This window comes from Harpia harpyja, chromosome 1 (assembly GCF_026419915.1).
Source record: "Harpia harpyja isolate bHarHar1 chromosome 1, bHarHar1 primary haplotype, whole genome shotgun sequence".
NCBI classification, from domain to species: Eukaryota; Metazoa; Chordata; class Aves; order Accipitriformes; family Accipitridae; genus Harpia; species Harpia harpyja.
In genome coordinates, this window is record NC_068940.1 from 25,063,332 (window position 1) to 25,085,239 (window position 21,908).

Sequence of the window (21,908 nt, forward strand, 5' to 3'; positions counted from 1 at the left end):
AGGACAAGGCTGAGAGTCCAACAGCCCAGGCCTCCGCTCAGCTCCAGCGACCACTGGGCTCCAAAGCTACCAAACTCACCCAAAAGTCTGCTGAAGCCCTTAACGCTCTCCTCAGTGCACCACAGGCCAACAGCTACAGATCTTAAAAACTGACATTTCAAATGGTAAATGCTACTGATTCCAACCCCCCAGAAAAAGTGCTTGATTGCTCAGGGTGGAAATTCTTCTTTAAAAAAGCGGCAGCTAGCAGGGAAGAGCAGACGCTGAATTGTCTTTAACACTCTCTAAGCGTTTTAAACAAATGCCTCCCTACACGCGGTCACCTCAGATCAGTCCTCTGGGCCTTTCCCACACAGCAACTCCTGTATCATGCGATTTTCCAACATGACAGAGGAAAGAAACCCATATTCTTTATGTCATTTTGGATGCCACTTCACTTGGCTCCCAGCTCCACATACACCACAGAGAAAACCCATTTTTAAAGAATGGTGCTTAAATTTCTGATAAATCATACCCTGAAATTTTTGTATGTTGGAGACAAAAATCTGTCACACAAACTTCAAGTCTAGATGAGTAATGAAAAAATTAATATAACCTTGATTTTTGGTGAAAAGAATTTCACTAGCTGGTCTTAAACCGGATAACAAAATTGTAAATATTAAGCATAAATTCCATAAGACTTGGTTTTTTGATCAGCTATACTGAAAGCTTTCTTAAGCCTTTTCCAATGAATAAGTCTCATTTCCTTTGTTCCTGATGCTCCTGTGTCATACATGAACAGGAATGTTAAAAGCAACAATGTATGAGGCATCAGGTGGGAATTTCCTGTCTCACAATAGTCTTTATCCAACTCAACCCCCTATTTGTCTTGGTTTAACAAAAGCATATTAAGCTACTACTTTCACTGGTGAGACTTCCATTATTACCCCTTTCCTTTTATATAATCCCCCCCCAGTATTGAGATATTCTGTTTACGCCAAGACGTGTCATATGAGCAGCTGATCGACTCACATGAGTCACCGACCATGAATCACTACCATCTAGTGCACATCACTAACAGCAGTCTTGTCAATGGTCTCCAAATGGCACCAAAATCCAACAGGCTGAGCAGTGCATTTTTTTCAGGACATGCCTTTTTACCTAGTTTCAAAGCACTTAGGTAAAGCTAAATAGTGGGCTTTTATGGCATATTTGAAAAGCAGGACAAGTTATCAAGAGCCATTTCCTCAAATGAAACCAAGATAATTGCACCTTGTAAGGAAATGCTCTCCTCCTGCAGGTATGTGTAGAGAGATGTAAGAGTATCTGTACTTCAACAGACTTCAGTTTAAACTTAACAAAAAAATTGCGTCCAAGACTCCATTCATACTTCATGGTTACATCTCTAGGAGGCTTTTCTATTTCAGGTGGTGCGACACCCAACACTCAAGCAGATTATTTCCCAGGTAGGCGAAAATCAGTTCACAGAAGCTTTTTCTCTTCCCCCCGCTCCCCCTGTCCCCTTTGTTGTTGTTGTTTGAGAACCACTCTGTTGGCAATTTTAAAAAAAACAACACAGGATTCACAGGGAAGCTGCACCCAAGCATTTGCATTCAACACATTAAGTTATTGTGTTACTTTGACCAAGAAAAGATAAAGCAGTCCAATCTGTCAGACCGGTTTCATGATGGACAAGTATTCCAATACAGAATTTATTCCAGAACCAGTACATACAGATGCCAGAATTCAGGCTAGATTGGTGAGCTTTGGGACTTTGCAGTTATCAACCTACATACAGCAAGATGGACTTCACAATACTTGACAGAAGGATCTGTTCTTCTGTACTTCCTTGACTCCTGCCCTAGCAAAAAAATACCTGCTTCAAGATCTCTTTCAGAATTGAATTCTCAGACTACAACTCTCCTTCTCACTGTCTCACTCCAGCTGTCATCCAATCATTGACTTTATCTTTCTTTAAAAGTTTGAGCGTCACAGCTACACTAACACATTTTAAGATATGCAAGGGAACACACAGATTTTAACAAGTTCTTGCCTTATCTGCACCATAGTCCTCATTTGTACATTGTTTGTTGTACAAAATTTAGTTCTAAATTCACCTTTTTAAATTTTTTTTTTTTTTAAACTATCCTGGCTGGTGCTATAGATAACAGAGGCAAGAAGAAAGAATTCGCTTCCATCTAAATACATCTTCAGATACGCCAAATTATGAAAAATCCACTCATTTTTTTCATTTACAAAAACACATCGTTAACAGCTCAATAAAGGGGGCTAAACCGGATTGTGATGATGGAGGAGAAAGCAAAAGTGAACCACATCAGATGTACTGTGATTTGTGGCAGAGGAAAAGCAACTACTGAAATAGTTTTTTCAAAGTGATGAAGTACTCAGACTGTGCAAAGAAAAAGAAATTGAGTAATCTGTTAAAAATATCCACCTGAAAAGAAATGAAAGGAATAAAGGAATAGCAAAGACTGAAAAAAAGCAATATAGACTTGCAGTCTAACTCAGGCTAACACAGATCGAAGAGGTTTCTGTTGGAGAAGAAAAGGGAAACTCTCATAAAAACAGTTTAATCGTAACATAGTACGCTTGGAGTAAAAGTGGTACCTCAGTGGGAGGTATCTGTTACCAAGAGCTTTAACTTGATTAGAACACCAAGATTTCTGAGTGGATCAAAACATCATCTCCAGAATGGCTTAGGAGATACCGATGGTGGAAACAGTCATTGTCCCTTGTCTTCTCCACGTAGTTCCTTGTGAAGAAAGCACCTCCATCCTCTTCGTAGCTGCCCTTTAAGTACTGGAACACTGTGATGAGGTACCCCCTGAGCCTTCTCTTCTCCAGGCAGGAAAGATGGAACTTATTCAGCCTTTCCTCATGAAGCAGGTTCTCCAGCCCTTTGATCATCTTCGTGGCCCTCCTCTGGACTCTCCCCAGGCTGCTCGTGTTTTTCTTTAACTGTGGGGACCAGAACTGGACACAGTACTCCAGGTGCAGCCTGAAAAAGCACTAAGTGGAGTGGGATGATTACACCTCTATCTCTGCTAGTAATGGCTCTGCAGAGGCAGCCCAGGATCTGATTTGCCTTCATTGCTACAGCAGTACAGTGCTGAGTTAAGTTCAGCTTTTTGTTCACCGGGACCCCCAGGGCCCTTTCAGCAAGGCTGCTGCTCAGCCACACAGACCCTAGCCTATACTGGGCTCTTTGGTTATTCCGACCCAGGTGGAAGAGTCTGTGCTTGTCTTTGTTAAACTTCATACTGCTCTGGCTAGCCCACTCTTCCAGCCTGTCCAGGTCTCTGCATAAGATGGCTCACCCTTACATGTCCATCTCACAATAAGCTGGTCCCAAGAAGTGCTTAAGAAAGTCAGCATTGTAAAAAGATCAGTGTCTTTAGTATTCTAAGAACACAAAGATGAATATACTGCTATACAGCCCATACTTACTCATGTAACTTGGAGAAGGAAGGTCTCAGCAGAGAAAAGCAGAGAAAAGACTGGGGAAGTGAACTGAGGATCTCAAATGCACCATGAGTTTTTTTCAGCCTGTGTTATTTGTGTAACTTTCCTGCTCTATAGAAAAGAACCACTTCTTTGCATTGTTGGTTGTCATACTTTATTTCTACTTGAGAAGGTACTTGACAATCAACAGTGAACATGTTGCAGCTACTTAATGGGAGTATTAGAGCTTTTAGTAGAGATAACTTAGAGTTATATTTAGATAGAGTTTTAGCAGAGACATCCCCAACAAATTTGTCCTACTTCTACAGATCTTAACCAGTTATTGTACTTAAAAATATTAAAACCAAATACTTGAGCAAAAGTTTTACTTTTGAAGAAAAAAAAATGAAGTACATTCAAAGCCTCTGTAAATTAGTAATCCAACAGCCTTCCTTACCTTTGCGTTCCCCAAGTATAAAGCTTGACAGTTCTAGTTCCACAATGGTTAAGCCCTAATGGTGGTGGTAGTTTAGTTAGGGGGTTTTTGTTTGTTTGTTTTGTTGTGGGTTAGTGTTTGTTTGTAGGTTTTGTTTTGGTTTGGTTTTTTTAATCACTTGCACTACTAACGTATCTCATTTCATTTGAGCTCCACTTGCAATGGAAATGTAAAACTACAGATTTTGGCAGATCAGTCCCGGCCAGTCTTGCTGTCCACAGCCGTTTACTCCATTCTTCTGTCAGATGTTGCTACCTTCACAAAGGCAAGCTGGCAACCACTTCTTCCTGCAGAGCACCTCATCTGCTCTGGTTCATAATCCATCACCTCCCTTTAAATTTATCTTCAACTTTCATTTGGCCCACTTCACTTTAACTGAATTAATGCTTTTTGAGAATGCCATATGCTTACAAACTAATATTAGACAATACCTATACTCTTTCAGATCCCTTCTAAGGGGTCTAAACTAAGTTCTGGACAACCTGGAAATTCAGAGGTTTTGGAATGGTAACTGACTACATTTTCATTAAGTGCCATAAAGCAAGGTCCAAAAAAGAGTAATGAGGGACTGAAATATTGCGTTTAATTCCCTTTTTTCTTCCCCTCTCAAAATACAGTTTTAAGCAAGCCTTCAACAGCACTACAATTCATAAGCAGAGGAATCGGGAGTTCCCACACTACCAGGGAAATTCGCTCTGCACAGTCCGTTATCATTCATTACAGTTGCCAGGACCTTTTGAAAAAAAAAAAAAATTTTTTTTTTGCTTTACACCTCTTCTTGACTCAGAAGAGTGGACAGGATGAAGTACTGTGAACTACACACTGTACTTGCAAGCATCAGCACCAATGCACAGCAAATCTCTAAAGAGTGCAATTTCAGGGATCATTTTGTACATTTTAATATTTACAGATAAGAGCTTTATTTTTGGAGTTCTTGACAAATTATTTATCAAAAAAACCCCAAACCCTTTCAAATATGAGACTGTCCTCTAAATCATTTGACACTGAGATTACGGCAAAGAGAATGATGTTGTTTAATCCCAACAGATTTGGAAGTACTTACTTCAAAAAGTCATACCAAAACGCAGTTCACAAGAATAAGCACCCCAACCATCATTCCATCAAGTAAAGTTACTTACCAAGTTATAGAATATGTTATGATATTCATCCATCTAAACCCCACTTTTAAATTCTCTGCTACTCCTCTTTAAGTAACCAACCAACTTCAAGGCGTGTGCTGGAGATAGCTAAAATTAGATGCTAACTCATTTCACCATGAAGATACTAAGTGTGCTTCAAAAGATATGCACCGAAATTTCACCTCTGCAACAGAGATATTTCTCCAGTGATTCAGATGAGCCAGTAACAAAGCCATCTCTGTAAAACTCTCCAGCAGAAGAACCAGAAATAAGAGAAGGAACATGACTATGGTACAACAGGTTGTTCTAGGTTGTTCTAAACAATGCTGTTGGATATGTGAGGGGGACAGGACATGACTGGGACAACAACAAGCAGTATGTTCCATATTCAGCAAAACACACATCATCTTTATTACAGATCCTTTCACAATGCTCATGTCATGTTTGGGATATCCAGCTGGAATAGGTGCTACCCTAGCTTTTCATGTCTTTTGTAATGATACCTGAAGTATTTAAAATACCATTTTACATGTGACTAACAACACAGTTACGCATTCCACAACAGAAGAAAATAACTGTACCTGAAAGGTACGCAACTTTTTCCTTTAAAATTGGCAGTACTTCCATAGCCTTCATTTCATCATTTTTGCGAAACCCTGAAAAAATGAGAAGACAAGATAATCAGTCAGCAATTCAGACAAGCTCAGCTTCCACATTTAACGAATGCACTGTAAAACATTTACCTTCGGAGTACAATCTGAATGTTATGATTACAGGAGTTAAGATAACCTTATGGTAAAAGGTTGCAAAAAAATGAACTAAACTTTTAAAATATATTAGTGGACAAATCATTGCTTTGACTAGCTTAACACAAACAGCATAGTCTGTCAGTAAGCCTCAGTAGAAAACAGGATTTTGGAATTAGTCTTTTTCATCAGTAAATAAAAACTATCAGTTGGATCTTGTTGCTTTTAGGCATTCCAACTCCCACTTTAGCTTCTGGTTCCAGCACAGACGAGTAGCATCAAGCTAGTAAGAGTAGGTACCTTTAGAAAAACTACCAGTAAAAAAAAAACAAAAAAAAAACAAAAAAAACCAACCAACCCCCCCCCCCCCAAACTCCTAAACCCACAAAAAACACCACACAAAAAGACCGACCAAAAACCCCTAACGCTATTTACATGCAACTTTCCTTACGTCACTTCTGTAAGGAGAATTGGGAGATAAAGCTTTCGACCGTGTCTTTTCTGCTGCCTGACAGGAGCAGCGTTTTGTAACGGAGAGCACATTTTGTCATGTTAACTCTATACACCCATGGAGTTTGAAATGGTCCCCAAGGTGGGTGATTACAGTCAATGTTGCAAAGCAGCACATCACTGGCTTCTTCCTCCTCTCTATTATATTTCTGTGGCCAGATTCTAAACTTCTCCCTTCTTTAATAAGGGAGATTTAGCAAGCATTTTATGACCTTATATTCCACATTGACCTGTACAATACAGAATTGGTCCCTTTTGGGCCAATCTTGTTCATCTTACAAAATTGGGTGGGTTTGTACCCACACTTCAACTAACTGTCTGTATGATCCTTCCCAGTCTCTTTGTATTCATGTGCTTTTTTAAAAATCACATTTCTGAAGAAAGTACCTCTTCTGGGGTAAGTGGGAAGCACTTACTTCTCTATCACTGTTGAAGCCCAGAAGTGCTGTTAAGTAAAACAGACCAAATAGCCTGCTACAACACAGTACTTGGGTTCCTTAAAAGGTACAGTTTGAGTTATTCAGAAGGTAAAATAAGCTTCTTAATTATTTATAGTTTCAGGGAAATCTTACAAGAGCAAGCTCTGGTGTACATGTGGCAGTCTTTTCTAAAATATATTGTTCTTCCTCTGTGCAAAAGGGCCACAATCCCTCTAGAAATGGCAGCAGAAGCTGTCACTGATGCCCACCAGGGAGGCCATCATTTCTCTTCCTCCTCAAAAATATCCAAATGTTTCATATCCTCTGGTCTCAGGCTCTGAGCTTTAATGAAAGAGCTGTGCGCTTTAGAGCTTAAACCTGAAGGTATCATACTGGTGTCATCAAGTAACACAAGATTTGTAAATGAGGGCATCATATATGTAAATTACATCACAGGTTTTCTATTCCAGCTAGCAATAGTGAGACTTCTGTGCCACTACAGTACCTAGTTATGGGCACTACCCTTCGAAAGAGACCTAGGACACACCAAACAGTACACCCAAGGGACAAAGGTGTCATGAGCTACAAGGAAGGACTAAACTGAATGACACTGTTTAGTCTGAAGAACTGAAGGGACACATGGTGGCCGTCCTCAAAAGACAAAGTCTAGTGGTGGCACAACTAAGCTGGCTAGAATTACAGTGAGAGGTTTACTTTAGAGGGTAGGAAGTTTTGTAAAGGAAAGAACTGTGAAGCAGCACATGGGATTGCCTGACTATCCATGACTGGGGATTTTAAAAAAATGCATTCAGACAAATGTCTGTCAGCAATGGGTCCCTCTAGTTCACTGTAACCAAAGTGTTCAGCCAGGGCATTGTCTCAGCACCCACAGATTACAAACAACAGAAAACTAAACAAAATCCTCTTCCAGCGGTTGGCTAGTTCCCTGTTTTTCCATGAATACCATAAACCAAAAACAAACCCCAAATTCAATACACTTTCTCAGAAAGGTTAGACCAGGAAAACTGGTTCCTTGGGTAACCATGCTGCATGGGGCATTTCTACACAATGGAGATTATTTTGGAATTACACAGCAACTCCAGACTGACAAAGCAGCGGAGGGACACAGCTATTTCTTTCACATTTGCGCTTAGACTCTGCGGAGTCTAAGACAGCTCCGAAGGAACCTCTTGCATTATTCCTTCCTCCAGAGTACTGGCTATGGGTTCTCAACCTTTTACTGAAACTGCCTACAATTTTGTTCCTACTAGGTTTTAATTTAGTATGGACTAAAGCTTTAAACAAGACTAAGAAAAATCTTGGGCTTAAATGACTCATGTAAAAGGACAGCAAATACCTTTTTCCACCTTGAAATATTTGGGCTTCAGCTGACTGCTAAGGCATACAGGCACATTTCCAGAGTTAATTTTTTTTGACGCGCTTTGAGCTACCCACCATAAGCTTAATGCCAATTTAGCATGCTCAGCTTTCATATCAACCACGGCGATTCCTTTTCTTTACAGTAAATTTAGAGGTAGAAAACACTTTCTCCTCACCTAAAAAGCATGCAGAAACTAGTGCTGTACTTTGCTGTCTATCTTAGCTCAAAATTACCCAAGACACTGATGTTACCGCAACTTGCTTGCTTGGATTTCTAAGCCCTTAAACTACTTCACCTAGCTGCGCATTTTACTTTGCCTGTGGCACGTAAGAGGCGAGAAACATTTAGCTAACGTTTCTTTGACTATTAAGGGGCTGCTCAAGGTAAACACCCTAGCAAATACGTTAGTGCTTGGCTCATGTTCTGGATCTGCATATCCTTAAGGCTGACTGCCTTGGATTATCGTATTCCTGCTGCTCTAAACAGCCTATTTTTATTCCAGTTCTGCAGGGTTAAAGCTTAAGTGAAAAGACTGTGGGGATTACAACTGACGAAAGAATGCTGGGGAGCAAAGAGGGTGAATACGGCAAGAAAGCAGCATATTTTTATCTCCAACAGAGCAATAATAAAACAAAAAAACCAGCAATATAAGCAGGTCTTAAAGGCTCGGAGCGGGTCCTGCCCCCCTTTTTAAAGCCTCTACACCACAGAGCATTTGCGATTACGAGGATTTAACAAAAAAAAAAAAAAAATTCAGAAGGCATTTACCGCACTGAAACGAAATGCCATAAATACCCGCACCGCGCTCTCCCTGCACAGCTCGGCAACCTCCGCGCCAGGCGGCTGCGTCACGTGTTCCTGCAGATGATGTCATCCCTGCCCGGCCAGCCGGCTGCAGCTCCCGCCGCCGCGCTGCGGCTGCAGCGCCCGCAGCCCCCCCTCGTACCCCCCCCCCCGCCGCCACATCGCCCCCCCACAGCCCCCTCACACACAGCCCGCCGCCACATCACCCCCTCACACTCCCCCAGTCACCACATCACCCCTCTACAGCCCCCTCACACCCCCGCAGCCCCCTCATCACCCCCTCACACCACCCACAGCCCCCTCACACGCCCGCAGCCCCCTCATCACCCCTCACACACAGCCCGCCGCCACATCACCCCCTCACACTCCCCTCACACCCCCGCAGCCCCCTCATCACCCCCCGACACAGCCCCCTCACACAGCCCCCTCATCACCCCCCTCACACCACCCACAGCCCCCTCACATCCCACACAGCCCCTTCATCACCCCCCCGCCGCCACATCATCCCCTCACACTCCCCCAGTCGCCACATCACCCCCCCACAGCCCCCCCCCGTCGCCACATCACTCCCCACAGCCCCCTCACAGCCACATCACCCCTCCACAGCCCCCTCACAGCCCCCCGCCGCCACATCACGCCCCCCAGCCGCCATATCACCCCCTCCACAGCCCCTCACAGCCCCCTCACCGCCATATCAACCCCTCCACAGCCCCCTCACCCCTCTACAGCCCCCTCACACCCCCCCGCCGCCACATCACCCCCCCACAGCCCCCTCACCCCCCCCCGCCGCCAAATTACCCCCTCCACAGTCCCCTCCTCACCCCCCCCCAGCCCCCTCACAGCCCCCCCCCGCCGCGGGCGGCTCGGCGGCAGAGCAGGACCCCCGGCCCGCAGCACCCCCGAGCCGGGGGAGCACGGAAGGCGGCCGGGCTTTGGTTGCCGCGGCACAGGCTTCTCTTGGGAAAGCGCCGTGTTCCAGGCATGCAGGGCACGCGTCGGTGGTGTTCCTCTCGCTATCCGGTTCGGCTAACGAGGAGGTTTTATTGTAAAAATGGGGGGTTTAAGAACAAATCCGACGCTGGTATCTCTTAAGGATAAGTTTAGCCTTAAACGGGAAAACCACCCTTGGTATTTTCAATAACCATGCAAGGAATACTCATTTTACAGTTTCATTTTTTTAATAGGTACTATATGCCCTTCTGCTGTCTCATACAGCATGCAGACGCTTTCCCTAACTACCAGTCAAGGGGGAAGAAGCTCAAATTATGCTAATTAATATTCAACTTTAGTAGATTAAGTAATGCACAACTAAGTAGTCCATTTCAATCGAAGAGATTCCCCCCCCCAAAGCTTTCAGAATTACACAATCCCCTGAGTTACAGCAATACAGCCTTCTAATAAAACAGAGTGTTATCAGAGAGCAGTTATTGAAGCGTTGTATCACACAACTACAGATCTTTAAAACGTACAAACAAGAAAGAAGCAAAAGAAAGTCACCTAAACTTTTCATACAGATGTGTACACTGGAAAATTAAGAAGCCTCTCCCACAAACACACCACCTCCTCTTTGTCCCCACAACTTCAGAGCCAGAAGACACCATCAGCCAGGCAAATTTAACAAACTGCATTGTCTGCACCGATCCTTTTTGTCATGCTGTATGAAGCGAAGATATTTTGCTGCAATATATTCATTTATCCATGTTGAAAGACCCATGAAAAGACAGTATTCCTGGGTAGAGGTATGACCCCCGGGAGGTTTCTGAGAGCCCTTTACCCAAACGGCCAGGACAGCCCCCTCTCCCTTTGGGCTGCAAGGGTTCCCAAATCCCATGGCAAAGACCTGCCTGCAAAGCTGCACATCCACCTGCCCTGGAGAGCAAAGAGTAAAGCCTTTTGCCTGGAAATCACAGAGTTCCCATAGCTCTGCTGTTCCCGTGGGTTCTCAACTCACTGAAAGTTCCCACGGGCACTGAAATACGGCGAGCAAATCACCTTTAGAGCAGTAACAGAAACCGAGTACCCTGCGTGTGGTAGTTCACGCATCCAAGACAAACGCTGTACTACTCTAAGGCTGAGCCGTCCTTCAGACAGGGAAAACAAGGTAACTGCTAATCATCTTGCACTGCAATGCTCAGTAGCTGGTCAGCCACACAATTAAAGGGAGCAGATAAAATTCCCTTAAACACATCTTTTAAGCTAACAATTTGATTACAGAACTGCAATACAAAACAACGTTGGAAACAGCTTCCCTAAAGATGCATTGCTACCCCAGGAACATAGAAGTCTCTGTTACTTTGAAGGTGTCTTCACTGGTGTGCATCGTTCAGTTACGGCAACAAACATAAGTTACAGAAACAGAAATTAAGACAGCAAAAAGACTCTGAAATTGAGGCTAAGAGCAGCATCTCTGCTAAGAGGTTGACGAAGCACCCATCCATTGCTGTCACACACAACTGACTTGAAACTTGTCTGAAACATGGCTAGAAAAAACACAAGAAAGGGAATGCTCTCATCCTGAAAACTTGCACCTTTAAGACTGCAACTGCTCTTCACCTTGCAACGTAAAAACAAGACCTTTTCCCAGGCACAAACAAAAAAAGCCAGACTCAACCCAGAATATGTCAATGCTTTAGGCTCTCTTCAGACTTCAGAATGACTCTGTGTCGTGTCATCGACAGTAACCAAGTGCCTTTTCTGCCAGGCTGCTCTCTCCAGCACCAGCCTTCTAATCCCCACCTCTTCTTTGACAGAAATCCCATCCTGAACCAGAGAAACCTCTTTCAGTGAGTTATTTTCCAACAGAGTACTCAAAGGACCTGCTCTGATAGGCTTCTGCTCAAAAATCCACACACTATGCTAAGTTCTATAGGAAGGAAAAAAAAAACCCATAGAAACTGTGATAGGGGCACTCAGAACTGCTACGTTCATGCCACAGTTCAGGTAATCAGGGAGTTCAGCAATAATCGGATTGATTTAGGTTAGTCGTAAGTGGAAACAAATATCTGCTAGAAGATGAGAGATAAAACAACTTTCAAGCATGGGGAAGAGGCCGTTTCCTGGCCAAGCAGCAAGTTCCTGCATCTAGGTAAGGCAGCAGAACTGTAAGCTGCTCTGCACAACTCCTTGCATCCACTGGTCCCTTTGTATTGATTAAGCTTCACTTTGGAACAGAAAAATGTCAAAACTGTAGCTAGTCACCATTTAAGCAAAAAGAACCCAAGATGTTGTTGTCCTTAGCATTTCCTCTGTTTCACAGCACAAATGCTAGCAACTACATCGCTCTGAAATCTGAGCTATTCCTCCCTTTAATTGTAAAGCCATCCAAGCTACATTTCAGCAGAAATTGCCTTCTAGTTAATTAAGAAGGCAAAAAACAAAACAAAAGAAGGAATAAGGAAGCTCAAAGGTAATAAAATTAGTGCATTATTAGACTGATCAAAGCTTTATTATTTGCCCTTCTTCCTCCCCCGTATCACAAGATGATGACATTGATTTTGAATCCTGGAAATCCGTAGGTTTATTCAACTTTGCTTATCAGTTAACAACTGTATATGATAAACCTCAGTTGCAAGTTAATTTATATACTACTTCCCATGTTTTTCAAATGTCCAGAAAGAGAAAGAGAGCACAAAGCAGGTTCCTATTCTCCCATTTTGCCATTGAGAGGTTTTTAAAATATGACAATGGGCAAATTTGTAAAGATGGTATTATTATTCCATGAAAAATAATTTTAAACAAGATATGAGGAGATTCACAAGCAGCCATTGTGAAACCTTTTACATCCTTACTCTGAAGTTACTACATAGAAACCAGTACAGATTAAGTCAGTAGAACCATTTGATTCTTCAATCACATTTGGAAAAAATGATTCCTGAACTCCACAGGTTCTTGGGTTTACAAATGAAATCAGATTACTGAGGTGAGAAAGAAAACTGAACTTCCATGAAGCAGAAAATGGCAAAAGCCAGCACTAATTGAGACTAAAACCCAAAGGGTTGGCAAAGGGAAGCAAAAGGTAACTACATTTAATGCATATATGGGATTACTGATAGCTTTTCTTGATTTTAACTCAAGTATTTTAAGTGCCAATTTCAATTTTATGGTAGGCTTAACTATAAATTCATACTTTTGTACGCAAGTAAAGGATTCATAGAGCAATCAGAGCTGTCAATTCCCAACTGCACTGTTATCGCTTCCCGTTATAGACATTGCCTATATTCATAGCTGCTCAGCAATCTCACACCATCTTTCACATTGCAACAAAGCAAGAGAATTCAGGGAAATCATGGTAAAGACTGCAATTCTTTTCTCTTCTCTGAAGCTTCGTGAGCTTGCAGATGACCAGTTTCAAGAGGTATATAATGGCAGTTCATCTCAGGAACACTAACTTTTAAGCATGCCTGTCATGGCATTTTTAAGACCATACATCTTTCTTTTTAGGAGCAAATTAGGAACTATCAGCAGTTTTTTTAAATGACATACAGATCACTGGGCAACATTAGTAGCCTTAGCATTCATCATTTATTCATTCACTTTTTCTCCGTCCAGATTCTAAAGCCTCCGGGTGACTCCAACAAGGACACAGCTTAGAGGCATATAACGAGAGGGGCATGATGTCAGTGTTGTTCCAGCAGCCATAGTCATGAGCTTAAGCAAAGTATTTATTGGAGCTAATAGCTATTCATTTAACATTAAGAACCCAGTCCTGAATTTAAAGCAGTTCCAGGAGTATGATGCGAGTACGCTTCTGACTCCCTCCAGCTCTGATCAGGCTCAAGATCCACTCATCAGAAAACATTACACCTTCAAACCCTCACTTTCATCAGAACAGCTGACAGAAACGTCCCTCCTGTTCCTGTCTTGTTTTTTTGCATCCTATGCACTCTCCATACGCGCTGCAGGGAATTGCACCACATCAGTACCGAGCTGGTATACAGTGCTACCACATGGCAACTGGGACCTCACAGAAGCACACAGCTTAGAAATTGCCTTGAAGTAAGAAAATGAGACTCATTAGAAGGTTACTAGCTCTTTAAGCCACTTTCAGTTTTTGGCATTTTTGCTAAGTGTAAGAGGTTCTCTCTTACCATTATTTAACAGCTCTGTGGTTTGTCCTGACACCAGAATGCACCTCTCCTGCCCATAAATTACAGGGGGAGCACAACGTCATACAGAGGGATGCAGGACAAGAAAAGGCTACTAGTGTAGTGGACAGCAAATACTCAAGTAAGATCAAATTCACTGACTGAGAGACCGTCCTTTTCTTGGAAGCTTACATACTCATCTATTCCTCAGCTAAGAACGAGCAATTACCGGGAAACTAGATACCTCAGGTGTGTACTGCAGAACTTGCTGAAGAGCTGCCTTAAGAACACAAGCTGAAGAAAACTCCAAATCCTAAATCACTCTGTTAAAAATCTGCAATTTCCTTTTAATTGGGTAACTGGAACCTTAGAGTTATCTGTATTTTGTAGTGACGTCCTTTCCAACCTGAATTACCCTTTGATCCTATGAAATGTGTGAGCCAGAAGTACAAACATCCATTTTTCAATTGAAACTTAAAATGAGACGATCAAAATCTGACCAGTTTCCCCCTTTGAAGTGAGAGAAAACTTGTTCTTAAATTTATCTATCCATTCGGGATGCTCAATTTGTTCCTGTTGTCCTACCAGCATTGCTGGGAGTTCATTTGTTTTGGTGGGAACTGCTCATCCATCTCTAAGCGTTGCAATACTCCAATTCACTGCCCTGCTGAGGTGGCAAACCTTTTTGTATTGGTGTTCGAATACAGCAGTAGCACACTGCTCTCACTGCAGTCAGATGCTTTCCCTGTTGACTGTTGCTACCGACACTCATGGCTTAAGGAGTCTACACTGTTAGGGCTACCAGGAGGGTACCCAGTCTCTATAAAAGACTGGTTTAACACGCAGTTACTTTAACAGTAAGGTCTGTAAGAAATTTTACTTATTTTTCTGTTCAAAACACAGATCAAGTGAAAGGCAGTAGCTTCTAAATTCTGCGCAGCAACAGCTGGAACATAACATTTTAGATCATGTCCTTTGGCTCTTGTTCCAAACCACCATCTGGAGAAATCTCTTTCCACACTGAAATTGATGAAGACTACAGCAAGGGCAGTAAAAATAAGCATGTTAAAACAGATTGAAAATTGTCCCGCATTGTTTTATCCTGAGCAACAATAGGAAAAACTATTTCCATCAGCCCTGAAATCAATCAAAAATACCAAAAACCAGACTGCGTATTCTTCAGAAGAAATGCCTTTTTATAGCACAAAGTATTGCTTTTGGGCTTCCTATCAGTCCTAGACTCCAAGATTAGGCATTTACTGGGTTTATTTTTTAAATATTTTTCCTTTTCTCCACCCCCCCCCCCTTTTTTTTTTAAATATGCACACATTTTCACAACACTTTCTTCACCTTACGGAGATTCATATGCAAAAAAATTAGACTAGGTCACATTCATACTTGGAGACATTAGTATTTAAAGAACCATTTTTTGCTGAATACTCCTTCCGTTGCTCCTCCCATTCTTTTTTTTGCACAACATTTTATATTCCTTCTGTGGCAAAACTAGCAGTTTTCAAGAAGATGTATGTCAAATAACTTGATTTGTGCACAGCGCTCATTCCTTCAAATTCCCGTTTTATTAGTCTGCAGCTGTAAAGAGCTGGAGCTCTAAGAGCACGGAGACACAGGAAATGTAGGATGAATCCGAACTTCTCCACTACGTTACAGTGCACATACAAAAGATTAACGTGAGGAGGAAGGGGGAGACACTTTTCTTCATCCTGCATCGTAAAAACAGTCAAGTTCATGTTGATTCAAACAACAGAGAAAAAGAATCATCCGCAGCTTGTTTTATGCAGCCCTTAGCTTCAGATGTGTGACTGTTAGAGGCATTTAGAGGGGGACATATGAAGTTTTAACATCAGAGCTTCTACCCCCCCTCCTTTTTCATCTTTTTACTGAGCCAATTTTATTTGAAACACTGATTAACACATGCTACCGGTTAGAATGAACTAATTCTTTTAAAAAAAAAAAAAAAAAAAAAAAAAAGAATAGCGATCAGGAGTCCACAGGGGAATTAAAAGCTTGGGTATTCCACTTTTAATATGCGAGCGGTTGCTAACAGCAACCTGCCTCCCTCCCTGCCTTTAAAAGGGAGAGCAAGATCAGCGTGAAACGCCAGAATAGATGTCCACTACAGGCCCCGTTCGCTCAAGGTTCGCGTTAGAAATCACAGCGTGAATTACTCGCAGCAGGTGCGGGCGCATTCTGAACAGGCACGCTGCGATAACCCCGAAGCCAGGTCGAAGACAATGGAAGGCGAAGGGAGGGAAGGAGCAATGGCTCCGCAGGGACCAGAAGGAGCCAGGCGTGGGTCTGGCCGTGGGGAAGCAGCGTGGCACCACTCGCCCCGCACGCCGGCCGCGGCCAGCGCAGCGGCACACATTACCTCATCGGCTTTGTGCAGGGCTGAGCCGTCATTCCGCCCGGGAGGAGCGCTGCCGCACGCTGCGTCCCACCAGCCACCGCCACCCCCCCCAAAAAAAAAAAACCCCAAAAACCCTGACGGAGGCAGGAATAGGAGCCATCTGAAGTCATGCAAACCTTCCTCTCCCCGCCCTGGCAAAAATCCTTCCCATTGGATGCCTCCAGCAAATGGCATCAGAAATAAAAAAAGACCCTTACCACGTTTTGCTTCGTGAACGGGTTGCACTGAAGCATCGACAAGGAAGGGTTTTGCAGATTGTCATGACTGAGAAAGGGAGGGTTCATTCTTCATTTAACGAATTTGTTCTAGCAGATTATTTCCTTCAGATGACAAAGGCAAGCAGCCTGAATCTCATTAGAGCTACATTTAACACCACTACCGAAGTACACAAATTTAACGTAAATCAAGGCTGGGTGTTCTCCGCAAACTCCACTTACTCAGCTCCTTCTATGTTACTGTAATGAGAACAAGATTAACATCTTGCCTTCGCTTTCATCCATTTCTGTAAATGGATATACATTACTACAAATGCAGCATGTGCGCTTTCACGACTCTGGACGGAAGCATACTCCCAAACTCGGCGCTCAAAACCAGGGAAGAATTTCTCACCAGCTCACCTATCCTCAAGTCATGAGTAAATTAGCTTCAAACTCATCTTTATTAAGGATATGTAGGTAGCATATGCAATACTGAGACAGACAAGACAAAGCAAGCAGCTCCTAATGCTATTTAGGACGGAAGCCTATGGATGTAACGTTCCAAAGGCACTCAGGTACCCAACTGTTTGTTTCTATAGCTTTAATAGTCATGTGCATATTCGAACAATTGATACCTACTAAAATAGCATCAAATTTCTTTGGGAACAACAGTTACTTGAAAGTAGGGGCACTGCATTATACTCACAAGTGTGGTAATCAAGTTCTCCTTCCATTTTTTAAAAATCACATATGAAACTTTGCTCTTTTTACAGACCAAACTAGACAAAACCTACTCAACTTGACTGCAGCTTACCACTTCCTACTACTTGCCAGCACAACAAATCCAGTCTAACAAATACTTGTGAGCTCCCACTATTCCATGCTCAAAAGTTTTAACATCAAATCTATGGACCCTGATATGGTTGCACTCATTAAAACATGTAAGTGCAGACGGTTACTCTTCTGTTAGCACAGGCAGCAAGTATTCACCCATCAACTATTCTTCAGCCTTCTAGAGCACGGACAATACGAAGGTGTTATATGCCCAGACTATCCACCCATCCACCTCTATAACACTACCTGCAAAATACCACCACTAGCAAATGTTTTCCATATTATTTTATTTCAATAGAGGGCATTCGTCACATGGGCATGTTCTAGCACCTCTGATCCATGCCTTTAAAGAACATGCTCAGACTTACCAAGTGTTATGTAGTATGGTATAGATACCATGTGATACCATCTGCAAATCAGGATAACGACAATGATTCAAGCACTGTAAGTTACAATATTTTAATTAAGTTCACAAAACCGACCTAATTTAAGCTCAATTACAACGGGTTGGTTGGTCTCCTACAACACTGACTCACTCTACACAAAATTCTAAATGCATATGATTTCCTGGAAAAGCTCTTTGAGACAACAATAGGAGCTAACATTTTAATTGCATTAAAAAGCAGCAATGTACTTTGGCATGTAGATGAATGCATTACTTCAGAAGTCTACAATGTATTTTAAAAGCACTAGGTAAGATTTTAACAATGCCTCTGCCTTCATGTCTTCGGCTCCTGACATGATTAAGGATACACAAAGTTGTCTCTGAAGATTTTAAACTCTAAAACCAATTAGCAGTCCATAGGTGTACTTCTAAATGACCTAGCAAGCTTAATTAGAAATAGTAACTTCTGTAGAGTGGAACAGTAACAAATGTGAAATTAGATTTCTCTTTAGCTGTTTTCATCTTTAGTTTATTATTGCCCCCCCCCCCCCCTTACACCATCTCATCAGGTTAAAACACAAGATTATGGCAGTAGTACAGCACAACAGCAGTTGATACATTATTTAGTTTGGCAAATATTTTTATTTTTACACGTTATTAAATAAGAAGCATTCTCTACTAAAGTGCTTTTGGTATAGAGCCACTTTTGTTGTAGATAAATCATGCGGCAGCATTCTTACTTGCTTTTGAGGTCCAGTACCCTGACATCCCATTCAAATTGCCAAACTCCCATATCTACTGTTATTTAAAAGAAAAGCAAAAAAACCCCTGAGAAATTAAGTCATGTCAGAGGTTTACTGAGTCTTTTTAGGCTGGCAGCTATTGAAAGCTTGAACATGAAGTAGTATCACGTCCTTTTCCAGCACAAGTCATTTGGGTATTTAAAAGTGTATAGACAGATAATGGATGTATTCTGGACTCAGCACAGGTGAAAGTGTGTCAAGTCCAACATTGTGTTACAGAGTACCCAGTTAGAAGACTGCAAGACCTGGACTGCAACTTCTCCATAAGACTTCCCCAAAAGTTTTGATAGCTGATACATCACAACAGCCTCCCTTCATGCTTCCCTAACTAAGCACGAGTGTGTATGACCAGCATCGCCTAGTACATTTGATATACAAGAACATTCTTACTAAGTCCTTCATGCACACAGTTTTCCTGTTATCGACAAAGCTGAAGTTTATTCGGATGTATGAGGAAATACCTTGAATGAGTCCAAAATGTTTCTCAGGCAGGGCTGGTATCAGAAGCTTAAGTTGCCTACCAAAGCAGCCTGTCGCTAGCAGATGTGAGATAATCCCATCCTTACACAAGGCCTGCTTTTGACCTCTTTGGGTAATTGATTGCCATTAAAATCACTTTTCAAATGACTATTCTTACATCCAGATATTTTGACCCGTCATTCTTCAAGCTCTTGGCTCAATGACTTTCTATGGATGTAAGCTCCCTGACCTTACTGGATTTTTTTTGATCTTTCCAATTTAGAGCATACTATTCCACATTAAAGATACTGGTATTTAGAATTTTGACTTCTCACAAAGACTTCTAATTAAATGTGACAGTCATGTTTACTGTGATTTCCTTTTTTTTGTTGTTGAACTAAGGTTTGAAATAGCTGATGGTTCTGAGCAATAGCCCTTTATCTCCACTGAATATTTGCTTTGCAATATCCAAAAAAAAAGAATCACTCTTAATTACAATTATAGCAAGAAAGAAATGCTACAGAGCCTCCAGATAGGAAGTAAAACCTTGCAGTCTGCTTCCATCTTACCAGCTCAGCCCCGTGTTGTTACTTGTTAGCCTATCAGTACCTACCAGCTGATTACAACTGAATTAAAGGCTTAATTATACCAGGCATTGTAACTCCTTCTATCAAACATATTAATGAAATATGATACAGTTAGGGTAGGCAGGAAGTAACTACTGGCAGTCTGTGGACTAACCATGAAGACCTAGAAGAAAGTTACTTATAGTTTTCTAAAAAGGAGATAATCCACTGTTAAGCCTTAAGCCTTAAGCCAAGTGCTAACTCAGAAGTCCACTATGAAACTAAGATATTTTAATTTTCTGGTACAGACATCTGTGCAAACAGTTATTGACAGCTCATTAAATGATTGCGGGGGGTATACTTGTGTGCGTACATGCACTGGCACACAGCACAAGCCAAGGAGTGCGTTCTGTCAAGTTCCATGCAATCGCACCATCAAGGGCATAATTCAGTGAATATTCCCTTTTGGCAGCAGTGCCAGCTTAAGCCAGAGTTTTATGATAATTACCAAAAGCAGGCTGAGGATTCTTAGTTTGATTAACCACCACCACGTCCGTAGCCTGAACAGAGGCTCCCATCCATTAAATCCTGCTTATCAAGTACAGCTGTCCATTGACAAACTGGTTAAAAATAAAGAAGTTGAACAAATAGAGATCTCCCCGCTGAAATGGACATGTCATCTGGGAGAAAAACATTTTAGGGAAGTTTCAATTTTAGGGAGAAGAGAGAATGATATACAGGAAAATTTCAACATAAATAGAATTCTACACGACCTCAAAAAAGAAAGGCTATTAAGACTACCATCAAAGAGACTATCTATCAGGAAGAGACTCTTCACAAACACAACCCAACACACAAGACAGGCAAGTACGTAGACTTCCAAATACAAATTTAAAGCAGGACAGACAGTTGAGGTAAATACAAGGTGAAAGAAAACAACCCTTTGTTCAAGGCAAGGGCTTACAGACTTAGACATGTAAGTCAAATATCTGTAATTGATTTTGCACATTTTGGCTATTGTTAAAAAAATGTAAGTTGAAATACTCATCTTTGCCTTCCTTAAGAGAAGACTGACTGACAGTTATTGGTCAACATCGAGGCACTCCATCCACATGGGTATGTGCATCTCCAATAGGAAGACACAGGGACATCAACAAGCATCCTTCTTCCTAACACACTGCTCCATCAAGAGCAAAAGAGTATGAACTTTAAAACATTGAATAAGCTGGTTGGAGAGCTATTTTGCTCTCCAACAATACAAACAATACAAAATACTTTTATAGTAACAGCCATGAAAATCTCTCAGATACACAATGAATTTGTAAGAAACACAACTGAATTTAGAAAAAACAACTTTCTAAGGCTGACAAAGTAATCTATGATTGAAGAAGTTACCTTAAATCAGATCTATGTTTAAATGAAAGAAATGCAATTTAGTGTTTAAACAAGCATCTAGACAAATTGTTTATGGAATCATCAGTATTTTACCTCTGAGTGAAACTCTGCAAGTTCTCTTCCAAAACCCAAGTTAAATTAACCAACTTGTAAAGTACACAGAAACCAGTTCAATGATTTCAATTGTGGAATAGTCTTGAAAGGAGAGCCTGTATTTAGTCCAAGAAAAGCATTTAACTTACTGAAATTCTAAGAAAGTGACTGCCTATAATTAATATAAATCAATGTATCACACAGTAAAAGAAACGTATAATGCGAACTACTAAAAAAAAAAAAAGAAAAAGAAGGAGTCCCTTATGCTTAAGCTTATAATCAAAAAACCAAGACAAAATACGATCTACTTATTCAATACATGCCTGGTATCTGTGCACACTTACAAGTACGGAAGAACAGAAGCATACTAGTGAAGACTAAGAGCTGGCTCTAGTACCAGACCATGGAGCTGATTCAGTTCTGAAATTCCAGCCCATGAAACAAACAGAAGATGACTTAAGTTAGATAAAGCAACTGCACCCATATATTTCTATTCAAGGGTACCACACATTAGAAGGTCAGCTGTGAGTTTGATTTTTAACATACTGTGGGCAGCCCAAGCAAAGGTAACTAACTGTATGTCATATGCCAACTAGAGTCTTCAACTGGGAAAGATCTTCAGTGGTCCTTGTTTCCAAAAAGAGATAAAGAAATTTTTAAGGGAAGTATCATGGAAACCCTGCATTACAATAAAATTAACCTAAAGCAGAAAAGAGCACTTGTTGGAA

General features: G+C 41.6%; 1 protein-coding gene across 6 annotated transcripts in view; it reads right to left on the bottom strand.

Annotated features, from left to right (window-relative positions):
* The window catches only part of TRIO (trio Rho guanine nucleotide exchange factor), a 258,492-nt gene that overhangs the window by 178,644 nt on the left and 57,940 nt on the right, over window positions 1-21,908 (bottom strand). For 5 of the 6 annotated variants that reach the window (XM_052781427.1, XM_052781440.1, XM_052781449.1 and 2 more), the window contains exon 2: window positions 5,658-5,732. In XM_052781427.1, the coding sequence (XP_052637387.1) occupies window positions 5,658-5,732 (75 nt within the window). Of the gene's footprint in view, window positions 1-5,657; window positions 5,733-8,900; window positions 9,022-21,908 lie in introns of those variants that run through there. The other variant, XM_052781431.1, reaches the window with a different exon arrangement.